Genomic DNA, 13,436 nt, shown 5'->3' on the forward strand with positions numbered 1-13,436 from the left:
TGTTTTTTTTTTTATTTTCTTTTTGGTAAATTTTAATTAAATTTGTCACACCTTTTTGTCTGAGTAATAAAACTGGGCTTAGATACATTTGTAAAAAAATATATTGTCTTCGAGGGGATATTGCTCTAGAACACATTTTTGAATAGTCAATAATTGTTTGGTACTTTGTTTTTAATGCTTCTTATACTTAAATATTCTGTTTTAAATAGCTTAAGCAGAATACATTATCATTTCGTATGCGGATAAAATAATTATGATAGGCGTTAACCAAATATTCTCAAGCTCCTCCCATATGTTGACATAGAATCACGTGTAGTCAAAAGTGATAGTTCTTAATGATTATTTATTTACACATTCCATAAAATGATACCGGCCAGTTAATCGCACTTCATTATACGATATAATACATGCTGATCCTATCATATCTGTATACCAGTAACTGAATAACGTTTGAAAAGTGCATTAGATTATTTAAAATTGGAATTATTTTGATTTTTATTGAACTTATACATTTTCCGTTCTAAATGTTGATGAACAGGGAAATTACTGACAATAAACAGTCAATGTGTCCTGAAAGTAATAAAAATTTGTGGGAAAACGAAAGTGAAGATGAAGACATTGACATTGAAGATATACCTGTATCTCCCGGCCAGTCCGAATATGATTCTTCTCACAATTCGTCTTTTGAGCATTCGACTTCTGAAACGTTTAACGAAGACAGTATAAACGAAAATGGAAAGCATACAGATCCCGAAAGTGTGATAGAAAAAAGTAGTACAGGACATAAGAAACGGTCGAATCTTGTAAAGCCACCATACTCATATATTGCTTTAATAACTATGGCAGTTCTTCAGTCACCTAGGAAAAGATTGACCTTGTCGGGGATTTGTGAATTTATCATGGGAAGATTTCCTTACTACAGAGAAAAGTTTCCAGCATGGCAAAATAGCATTCGCCATAATTTATCTTTAAATGACTGTTTTATAAAAATCCCAAGAGAACCTGGAAATCCAGGTAAAGGAAATTACTGGAGCCTAGATCCTCGATCAGAAGATATGTTTGATAACGGAAGCTTTCTCAGGAGACGAAAACGGTTTAAACGTCCGTCATTAGAGATGATGCAACAATCAACAGCATTTGCTCATTCTCCGTATTTTCACCATCACCACCATGGATTATTCTCGCCACACGCACCGCATCCGTCAGTAATTGGAACGAGTTTACCTTATCCGTATCTGTCACCAATGATGACACCACATCACCACCTTTTACAACAGGAGGTCGCCACAAGAACTCCGCTACCCCCCATATCATTACCAGTAAGGGAGAGAGGACCTTCAACGTCTCCCAAGGTAATAAGCTCTAGTCCGCCAGCAACTAAAGCAGACTTTTCGATTGACAAAATAATTGGTAATACGGAAACGCAGAAAGCACAGAAAGTGCCGTCAACATCATCATTTAGACCACCATTATCGGGACTCGCCCAGATGTCCTCGATACCACAGTTAAGGCATGGTGACAATGACATTTCTAAATTAAATAACGCAACATACCTGGCTCAACTTCAAGCTGCACTTACACAAATGAACTCAATAGACATTGAAAAGTATAGAAAATATCTACAAATATATGGTATAAATGGATGGCCCGTATAACGTTATAATACTTCTATATCTATGTTATATATTTATTTATTATCAGTTCATGTAAGTACTGTTTATTTATCGTTGTGTTTCATTCCGTTTTTGAATGTGTTGTTTATCAGCTAAAGACCAAAGAGACTTCTTTTTTCAGGGACATATTTCATGTAATTACCTTTTATTGGAAATTATATGTTATAAAGGGTAATGAAAATAAACGTCTTTGTTTTCTTCTTTATATATTGTTATTGACCGTGTATTCGTCCTCTGTCAGTGTTTAAGGATTGTTACAAAGTTATGCGAGGTTTCGGTAGTTCCTTATGAAAATAAAACATTTTACTGTTCAAAATATGAAGAAAACGAAACAACTCAACGACATACACGCAAAACACGTCAAGAAAGATACCGTCATTAACAATAGACAAATGTTTATACGAAATGTCATGTTCTATCATCTTTATATATGATGGTGATGATGATGACAATAGTAACTATTAAAATTATATAGTATTTATTCAGTGATTTGTAAATATTGAAAGTTGGATGAAATCTTACACAAGAAATGTCAGTATGAAAAACAAATGCTGGAAAAAACATTTTTTTTTACACAAAAAATATTTTCGCTGAACATTTCCTGCATACATCAAGAAAAGGACAAAAAGTTTGTCTTCTGTAAAATTTTGGATTATGTTACATTACCAAATCTAACGGTTCTTAAGTCTTGTTAAATTAATCCAAGTTAAACTTGAACAATTTCTCAATGAAAATATTTTGAAAAGGTACTAATTAGTATGGAAAAGTGGTTTATAACATCAGATTTAATATTTTGATTTGAATACGGCTGTAGTAAATCTAAACCCGTTGTTAGATAAATTCATAAATTCAATCGTATTAAAGTTTCTTTCAGTTGAAAATTATTGTGAAAGGTGTCATTATAAGTAAACAAATAGTCAGCGATTGTAAATCTTTTCTTCATAATCAGCTCAATATTATCCGTTTAGGAAAATCATATTTTAAGCCTAATTTTATCTTATTTACTTGTTTGATTTCTATTATCTTTTAAAATATGAAGTAAAATTATCAAAAATAAAAGCATCAACACATCAGAAATCAGATATTTTTTTTGTAACCGAAAATGAAATTAATTATTATTTTTTTTATAAGTATTTAAAAAGACTGGCTGGATTTGATAAAGACGATAAAATTGTCAAATAATTGTTAAAAAAAATTATGGTTAGTAAATGAAATTGTTTAACTTGTACAGCTTTTTTCGAGTGAAAAACTATAAATGTCGATGTGTTTATTGTTTTATCCTTTTTGAAAGCCATTTTTTGTACGAGTTTAAACGGTTTTATGATTATGCAAATTTTCTATCGCTGAATATGTGCGGTAAAGTACAAACACCAACCACACGCAATGTTAAGAAGCGTGATAAGTAAAAAAGACAAAAACTATAAGAAGATTTAAATTAAACACGTTATTGCACAATTATTATCCGTTTAAGGATTAACCAGATTTAAAGCTTAACTTTTTGTTAAAATTAATCTCTTTATGAATATGTTGAATAAATAATTTTGATTGCTTAATTCTATCATGATAATTATTATACTAATAAGTCTTTATTATTTACCAATAAGTCTTTCCATTAGAAAGATTAATGTACTGAATTGGAAGATCCATGATATAATAATAATATAAACATAATTATATATATATCTGGGTAACATGAGAATTTTGAATAACCAATATGTATAGACTGAGTTAATAATTTTTTTTATTTTGATTGAGGAAAGCGGTTTAATATAACAAACCAAAAAAAAACAAAACAAAACAAATATTTTAACAACAATAATACAAAAAAACAAACCAAAAACATAACCAATGGTAGCAAATTCATCATTTGGAAAGTAACATTATACCAAAATCAAAAATGTAATTTTTGCTGCAACGAGAAGTTTATAGACTTCAAAATTTCAGCAGCGGGCGAGAGAAAGGCATGAAAAGTAATGCACACAAAACAACCACAATAAAAAATCATCGATTCAAGCCTTAGGTTATATACTCATGTGTAACATGCAAACCTAGAAAACATTATATAGATATAATACATAAAATACCTGATATATGGATCAGATGTTCATCATTGGTTTGTTGCCTCATTTTTATCATGTATCTTTTATTGACATTGAATTGTTAGGCGTGTTCTACATATATCTTTTATTGGCATTGAATTGCTAGGCGTGTTTAACTTGTATTGCATTTATAAGAAGCATTCATTCCACTTTACAAGGAAACTTCTTCCTAAAAAAACAACAACTGGAAACAATAACACAAAACAACTTTTTGTATAATTACGTTGTAATAGAAGGTAAAGCCTACAGACTTCCTGAAATAGCAAGGTATTAAAGTATATATAGCATGAACAGATATTATTTCTTTGGATTTCTTTGGATTTCTTTGGCATGATTTTCTTATGCCATGAAAATACAATTTGCACCGATATAAAAAGAACAATAATTAGAAAATGAGGCATACAAAAACTGACATAGCAAACCGTATACAAATAAGAAAATGATGTATGATTGCCACAGAGACAACTATCCAAATAACAAACATGTTAGCAACTATAATTACCGTCTGGCCTTCAATGATGAGCAAATACCATATTGTGAGAAAATCGATTTATGTACAAAATAATAAACAAAAAAAAACTTATGATAGACAGCAACCAACGACAAGTATGTCTATATACATATATTTTCATACATGTTCCTTTGTATAACATGGTTCTACATTTACAAGGAGTTGTATATAAGAGAGACGAACGAGCGACTTATGTGTATGTGACTGCCATTCACTTACAACTGAAACAAAACTTATTTCATCAGACTGTGATAGCAATTTAAGTTCACGTATAATTTGCATTGCATCAACAAAATTAAACTGAGTTGTCTGTATTCAGTCAGGATTTTGGGTATTCGCCGATTGCCTATAATAACCTAATACAAATGTTTTTTAGCGATTGGATGTAAAGCTATTGTTAGCTTTCATTAACAACTCATTCGTTTTGAATTGGTTCCTGAAGTCCAATGATATACATGATTTTACAGTACTGTACAATACATTTCTGTGAAATTGTTGAAAATACTTAAAGTATATATATATAATTAAGTTTCATTATTATCCAAATTCACTATGTAAACCAAATGAGGGAAATTTTCTATCCCTTTAATGAACATCCAGCATTCCCGAAACAGTTTTAATGTTCCTGTCCCAAGCATGCCAGGAGCCTGTAATTCAATGGTTGTCGCTTGTTGCTGTATATCATTTTTATTTTTCGTTTATCACGGTTTTTTATATAATTCAGGCAATTAGCTTTCTCGATTGAAATGTACATTTGTCATTTGTGATTTCGGGACCTTTATAGCTTGTTATGCGGTATAGGTTTTGCTCATTTTTGAAGGCGTACGCGTGCGGTGACCTATAGTTGTTAACTTCTACGTCATTTTGACTTTGGCGGAGAGTTGTCTATAATTGGCAATCATATACCACAGCCTCTTATTTTTACATATTTCTTAAAAAAAGACACAAGACTAATAACGTATTAACACGAGTTAAATTAAACAAAAATGAGATAAAAAAATATTCACCAAGATAATTTGTTTTATCAATTAGTCGGTTGTCTTAAAGACATATATAAATATCCAAACAGAATTACACTTGGTGAACATGTTAGTTACAGCTTTCAACGTTATTTATGTTGAACAGTGCGGTATCGTGCAATAGGAACTGTGTATTGAAAAATTGATCTTAAAATCTCTTAAGCGTGAAATATAGGTCATGCATTATAGTGACTCATTTCAAAGTTGGCGATCAACCTTGACGCCAAAGCGAAGCAATGTACTGATACATTATTATCCCTAATGCAAGTGAAAATTAATAGTCATAAGTGCTGAAATGGGTCTCTTTAATAATCTTCAAGGAGTGCTCGACTTTATCAAATGCAGTAAACAGAATTTAAGTCCGATATAAACGGTGTAGATTTCATGACACGAATGAGGCTGTAACTTAAAAGTATCAAAATTTTAAGTACGCTAATACTAGTAATAAAGCCAAAGCCAGCAATGATTTAATAAAACCATTTCTCAATACAGAAAATTCATGCACCCTTAAATTCCACGTAATATATTTTCTTCATTCAACAAACAATTCGTTATATGATTTACCAAAGTTTCTAGATTCCTTAGCACTTGTACATTCAGTTTGAAACAAATTGAAAATTTTATAAGCATAATCCAACAGTTTGTACCATACCGCATTCTGGCTTTTGAATTTCTGTTAATGCCGCTTTTGTCTCATATTTTAGGTTATATTAGATTTTGTCTGCATTCTTTGTTCTGTGTGACTGGACATAAATAAACTGAGGGAGATATACATTTATTTGTCAACTACATTAACACAAATCTTTGAAAAATAGTTCGATTTAGGTTTTTCTACTCAACTGGATATACCTCAACATAATGTATGACATCGAGTGAAGTACGGTTCACAAACCCCCATCTGTCAAGGCTTCCAAGTCTAGATTATGGCCAGTTTTAACCGTCTATATCTGGTTAAAAATTTTAAGGTTTTTGTATAAAGTACCAGACTGACCCTATTTACGATTATTTTTTATTAGTCGTGACTTTAACAGTTGGTAACACCATGTTGTGGTAATATTGCTGTAATATGACTAACTTATCTATCGGAAAACAATCAGCCTGAAGTTCTAACGTTGTCACTAGCTTAAACAAACATTGTCCTAGCAAGTTTTATGAGTTTTTATGATAGCTATTTCAGATTTCATAGTGAATAAATCAAGGGTGTAATTTGCCTCAAACGACACTACAAAATACAGCTAAGGTTATTGTCTGTTTGTATAAGCATTGAAATGTTGTTTTGAAGAAGGCTAATACGGCAATATTGTTCCGAACACCTTGGAGATTGTTAATAACTGGCTGTCAGTCCTGTATTTGATGTTGATTTGTGAGGAAAAATAATTTCCAATAGTTATATCTGAGTGTTGTGTTAAATAAAATAAATAGCGATTAGTTTGTGATAAGAAGTTGTTTTATTGCAGATTTGTGGACATTCCCACTTCACATCAAAGTTGTAATAAGCAACGCTTTTATATAAGGAATGAAAAGATATTTTAAATTAAATCTAAGGAATATTTATTGTTTTATAACATCCTGACACACAAGTGTCTATAAATATTTTCTTTTAGTAATTTTAAGTTCAAATAAAGATAGTTAAGTCATCAACGACTCTTTCTTCTAACTGAAAATCTTATATGTAAATGAGTGAAAGCGATATAAATCTTTTTTTTTCTGAAAACACGAATCTTGTTGATAACCGAATTAAAGATTCGAAGAATTGTTTTACTAATTATCGTTTCAAAACGTAAAGGCAAATTAAAGCATGAATATGCATTTCCGGTATATATGCCAGCTGACAAAGCAGCCAACGATAATGGTGTTTCATGTAACCATACTATATGAGACTATAAAAATTAAATAAAAACTGAAGAATCTTTACACTGAATAAAGAATTGTAAATGCGTTTTTTTTTACAATGTGTCCTTTAATTATCATGATTCTCTAATGATAAACGAATGAAATTGCCGCAGAACTGTCAAAGTTTATGATAATCGTTACTCCTTTTTTTTATCCTTAAACTGAAGTCTTCTTACTATAGATAGAATTTTCTTTCGTTATCGTTAATTCATCTTAACCCTTGACGGGGATGTTCCGCTATCTCCATCTTTTAAAATTTATAGTTCTGCGTTGGTTCATTATGCGCGTGTTTGTAGTAGCACTTAATGAACATATTTTTTTACCAAACACTATTTCAAAAAGGATATAGGAACTATTGATTGTGTAAAATTGATTAAGAACTGTCGTATTTCAGGATAATGTGAACTTTCACATTATGTAGACGATTGTTGAAGACCTAGGGTAACATTTTGATATACTTGTGTAATGGTGTTGCTGTCGATGTTAGCGTTTGTCCAAAACCTTTATTCATACATATTGCAACCAGTAAAGAAGAAAATGAATAAACTGATATTGTATTTTAAATTCGCATTTTTCATAAGACGAATTGACTTATAATATATATGTATAAAAAAAATCTAGATCTTATACTGTCTCTAATCTCTATGAATGAATAAGACCAGATATAAAAATACAATGAAAATAACATTACTTTTGCGTTGACTTCGTGAAAATTTGAGTAATCAGGTCATTTTTTCCAGTTACACATCTTATAAATTATAGAAAGATTGACAAAGATAAAAGAGTTTGTTAATCTTGTTCTTGAAGTTTAATTGAAGAAGAAATTTATTTTCTGATGGAATGTTTAGCATTCGAACAACAACGACAAGTTGTGTTAGATTCTGCTTTAAAAATATGTAATAATTTCAAAAATCTAAATACAGAAAACGGATTTATTTGGCTTTTTACATGTGAACATGAAGAAATATACAACACTGTGGCTTTGATTTGTTACAAATGTTTTTACAATAAGAAAACAACTTTAAATCCATATCATCATAAGCATTATCATTATTGTTTCTTCACTCAATAAAATTGAGAATTGAAATGGGGAATGTGTCAAAGAGACAACAACTCGACCAACGAGCAGAAAACAGCCTATGGCCACCAATGGGTCTTCAACAGCGAGAAAAGTTTACTTTTAAACATTATATGTAACATGCCCTTTATGAGCCGCTTATTGGTTTAATAAAGTATTAGTATTTGTATTCATCATGCAGATTGGTTTTAACCAACATTTTTGCCTAAATAAGTCTAAGCTATCTGTCTCCAATTCATTGTTTTCTCTTTCAATGTATTACACATTTGTTTTAATGCAGAATTTAAAGCATCACTAAGTGTAGCAACAAAAGTAACAAATAGATGCCATAGTTTCAGTTGCAGGGGAGAGGGATAAACTGTAGAAAAATTTCAAACCATGAACATAGTTGCCAGAGATTTTTAAGAAGGACAAACCCAAATTCTATTGATAATAAGTTAAATAGTCATTGGTTTTGGTTAAAGATGTCCTTCGTTGCAAAATAAAAGAAACATTGTATAAATCTAACCTCAATAGCAATATATGTAGCGCTAAATGTTATTTTTTATTTAACGTAAAAATGTCAAAAAAGTTGAAAATGATGTTAGTTTATCTTACTGACTTTTATATATTCAAATTCGACTTGGTTTGGAACAATTTTCTGGTTTTGGCCCCTTTGAGTGAAACAGATACAGTGATATCAGCCCTACCTATTTAACCAAATACCATTCAGCAACACCACATTCCTTTAAACGCTAATAAAGAAATCAAAGCTATATCTCGGGAAATCCTGAGCAATGCTTTATGTAACTCGTGTACAGAATTTCAAACCCGGTTAATAAGTAAATTAAAATTAATCCAAAAAATTTGCAAGACACAAGATCAAGTAAACATTATACCCTCATTATGTCTATTAATCCTGTGTTGGTTTATTGACATTCCAAACAGAACCAAGAGAACAGACACATTACCAACGGAGCATGATAATAGATATTTTGACAGTTGTCGGGTCATCTTTAACTGCACTTTACACAGATTTCATGTCAAAAGTTTGTGGTAATTGACAAGAATGTTTTCTACTGTTTATGAAAACATATTATCTTCCAATTAGCAGCGCACCACATTATCTTTTAATTTCCTTTTGGATATTAACCGAAACCTTTCAACTTTACACTCAAATATTGTTGTTAATACTTTATACATTAAGTTAAGCGAATACCGTTACTACTTAGAAAATAAGATAACATACAAATGTCATATCTGATCTTTAAGCACACTTTATTTTGACATTTTGTCTCTTTTTTAGTAAAGTTAATGTACAAAACATTATTGCAAAGAAACCATATCTTATAATTTTTGTACTCGTCTTGATGTTGTAATCATAGTTAGAATATATTTACGGATGTGCTCGTTTTTTATACTATAAATTTTGAAAGTAAGTCTTCACTTGATTCAGAAAAGAAATGCCGCTAAAAGGATTCTTATTATAATATTTTTAATAGAAAAAATAGAAGATATGTATGAACGCTTTAAAATATGACCACAATATAATCATATGGTAAGTTTCAAATGTGAATTTAAACGATAAACGAGAAAAATTGAATATGTAAAAAAGTTTGCGAAAGGCATATTTTGAAATATTTTTCATATATGTAATTGTTTAATCGAAAGTATTATGGAGTATAAAGCTCTTTTAACTTTAGATTTTGAATCAGCTTTTATACTTTCCACTTTATATCGTTCCGAATATATTACCCGCCTTTCTGGGAGGTGATACCAGCAGATTATACACTCAGTGGTGGGGATTATCAAACTGTTACTTTACAACTGTGATAAGATAAACACAGAAAAGAAAATATTTTGAAACGGATACCTTTTAACGATTAGAAAGATTAGAAGGTGAGAACGAGACACTTTGAAGATCCCGGTTTAATTGTTACGTTCCTGGATTTTTACCATTTCCCGTGGACTGGCAACCAATACTAAAGGATACAACATACTGATAGAAGACGTTTGAAGTCATTCAACCGAATTGTTTCTTCTTTTCAATTTCTTTCATGCTTTTTAAGTCATAAATAACATTTAATTAGGTTGCTTCTCTTTGACTTATTGGACAGTAACTTGATAGTCTGATTGCATAAAATTGTATAACATACATTTCAAATGATAACATTTTATGTCCAACTATATGTATAACATATCCAGGTTACAAAATTGATGCTGTCATAACAAAGACAGAAATGATCATGTCTGGAATATTGATTTGATGGCATTATAATATGCATATTCAGTATATTACGGTAGTAAAATATTATTGGTATAAAAAATTGAGTTGAATTTAAAAAAAAAAGGTCACAGCAGCATCGTTCATTACAAAGTCCAAAACCAAATATCGTATGCATATATCACATAAATACGGAGATGTGCAACTATTTATTTACCGGTACAGTAAAAAAAAATGTTCGTGAGAACAAGGGGCGGAGACCTATCTTCCAAATGCTGAGCTAAACTCTCTTGCATTAAATGGAAATCGCTATGTTCCATCCTATCACATCATAAGTCATAAGTCACCTAAATGTGTGTTCTAAACTAAGGACAAATTCTGAGACATATCCTAAGTTATGACACGTTTGATAAATCCACTCATGACTAAGAAAATGTCCTAAGACGGTTTAAAGACATGTCATAGTCCTATTATAAGACACCTCATATATCAACAGGTCTCATGACATTTGATTGGTACTTTGAGGGATATGTTTCTGAAGTCTATAGATCTAAATGGAGTATATTTTTTTTCTGAGAGTTCAACCCAATTCACAAAAAAGTATATAAAGCACCCCATGTACACTAAGTTCCTCCCCACTACCAAATATGTATCCGTTAACGTACCTTGCGCCGTGCTTTAACATATGTAGTGCATATACAAATGACAGAAAACTCCTATATTTGAAATGAACCCCCCTTGCCCCAACCAACCCCTGTAAAATGCGTGCAAGTAACCGATATTATGCGAGTGATTTTCGACGGTCAAAAGAAGACATAGTTCATTGGAACCGATAACAGTTCTGATTTGAATAAAATTCAAACTAAAATTCTTGTGAGGTGATAACTATAAATGCATTTCACGGCAACCAGAACTAGGAAATGTTAATGTTACGATAATCATTTTAATTGTTAACATGACGTCATAAAATATTTTAACAATTTGTAACATACTTAAGGAAAGGTCTTTTGTGTGGCCAGACTGTTCTTCAGTGCAAACATATATTATACATATTAACCATTTATTGCTAACTCAAAATTAATCGAGTTATTGATAAGCCAAAAAAAGTACGATAAAAACCTACAATGACGTAGACAGAATCGTTGTTTTAAACAATATTACTATATTCACATCATATTTGCCATAACTTATGTAACCTGTTATTATATTGTTAGCTCAAATCAGTCAAATTCTTATTGTTGACATATTTGAATCATGCTAATGAATTTCAGTAATATTAAAAGAAACAACAATATGAAAGACGATTTTTCTAGTTACTTGCATCACGGGTTAGGTTGCAGATTTAAGCATGGTCATTAACATTTGAGAACACCATTACACCAAAAGTTCCGTTTTTTTTAACAGACGCTTACGATAATTTTCATTAATTTGCACTGCTTGAATAAAGGAATACTGGAATAGTTTGATCTCGTGTTGTTGTCATTGGTTTATCTCTTGTACTCTTAATGATCACGGAAGTCTATGACTTATTCATATTGTCTTTTTTATTATAAATATTGGTTTTGGTTAATTGCAATTCCTGAGGCAAATACATTGTAAAGCCAAAAATGAAGTGTTTTCATAAATAGTTATATATGTAAATGAAATGTATCCACCTTCACTTTATCCAATGTTAATAGTGATCGTTCTTTTTGACATTGATATTAAAATTTCTCATGGCTATCATCTCCTCAAAAGTTCGTAATTTAGTTAAGACTATATGGTTGCAACTCCCACGGCAAAGTTGAACGTAGACGGTAGTGTTCTATTTTGGTTTTTGGTTTTTATGATCTCTAACGTTTATATGTTTGGCTTTCCAAACTGTTGGTAACCGTCAGAGCGTTCTAAGCCGATGAGTGCTAGAAACACACGTGTGCACGGATATAATATTATTTTTCTTTTTGAGACTGTGTCATACATTCTTCATATTTTATGCCATCATATAAGCCAACAAAATTAACCCTTTCAATGAAAATTTCAATTTTTTAAAAATTTCCCGTAAAGAACTTTCCAGATCGTTTGATAGATAAACAAAAGTGACAAAAAATCTTCCTCACTAACGTATGTGGAAATTTCAATATTTTATAGTTCCTTAGGTTTTGTTTTAATCAAAATCACCATATCTTTACGTCATTTTCGGTCCGAAAATCAAATTAACAGATTTATAGAAAAACGTAACTCTTGGAAAAAAGTATATTAATCTTTCTTTCAATTGCATTTTTTCTCATTATAAAAATGCAGAGATGTGGTATGATTGCCAATGAGGCAACTATTAACCACAGTCCAAATGAGTGGATGTAAGCACTTATATATATATAGGTCTTCCTACGGCCTTAAACGATGAGAAAAAAAGATGTAAGTTATTTATAAAAGGCCCCGTCATGACAAAATGTGAAAAATTTCAAACACAGAAACCAACTGTCTGATTTATGACATAACAATAAAATAAGAAACCTGTCCTTCCGGAATTTTCTTTAAGACGAAATGTTATTGCCAATGAAATTTCATTGATATTAAATTTGTAAAAAGGGTAATAAACGAATTCGCTTTTAATATATAAACCATTCAAGTATATGATTCGTATCTGAAAAAAAAAAGAAACATGAGATTTCGTTGCACAACGCAGTCACGGAGTCACGCGTACTTTCGTCGTTTCGGTGGGTTTTTTTCCATGGTGGTAAGTAGATCAAACTATATATTTGTGTAGAAAAGTCCATATTTATCTTATGTTCCTCGTGCTCTAGTAGCATACAAACTTTGATTTCCTAAAAAAAACGCGCGATCGCCTGTAATACATAAAGAATCTGTATTATCGATGCACTGTTGGAACGTAAAATAATGTGACGTGACTAAAATTGTTACTGATGAACGAATTTTTAATTTTCTTTGATATGATTTGTTTTACTTAAATTTATAACCAT

The 13,436-nt window shown here is 30.8% G+C and overlaps 1 protein-coding gene across 1 annotated transcript; it reads left to right on the forward strand.

Moving 5' to 3' along the window:
* The first annotated feature begins 425 nt into the window (after positions 1-425).
* Positions 426-1,878, forward strand: LOC127730726 (forkhead box protein D3-B-like). The gene has a single exon (XM_052239242.1). It carries the CDS (start codon positions 525-527, stop codon positions 1,653-1,655), a length of 1,131 nt encoding a protein of 376 aa, XP_052095202.1. The 5' UTR covers positions 426-524; the 3' UTR covers positions 1,656-1,878.
* The last annotated feature ends 11,558 nt before the right edge of the window (positions 1,879-13,436 follow it).

Source organism: Mytilus californianus, unplaced genomic scaffold, assembly GCF_021869535.1.
Source record: "Mytilus californianus isolate M0D057914Y unplaced genomic scaffold, xbMytCali1.0.p SCAF_2, whole genome shotgun sequence".
Taxonomy (NCBI): Eukaryota; Metazoa; Mollusca; class Bivalvia; order Mytilida; family Mytilidae; genus Mytilus; species Mytilus californianus.

What these genes read in the sequence shown, in the direction of transcription:
- LOC127730726 (XM_052239242.1), top strand. Translation starts at nt 525, where the DNA reads ATGTTGATGAACAGGGAAATTACTGACAATAAACAGTCAATGTGTCCT.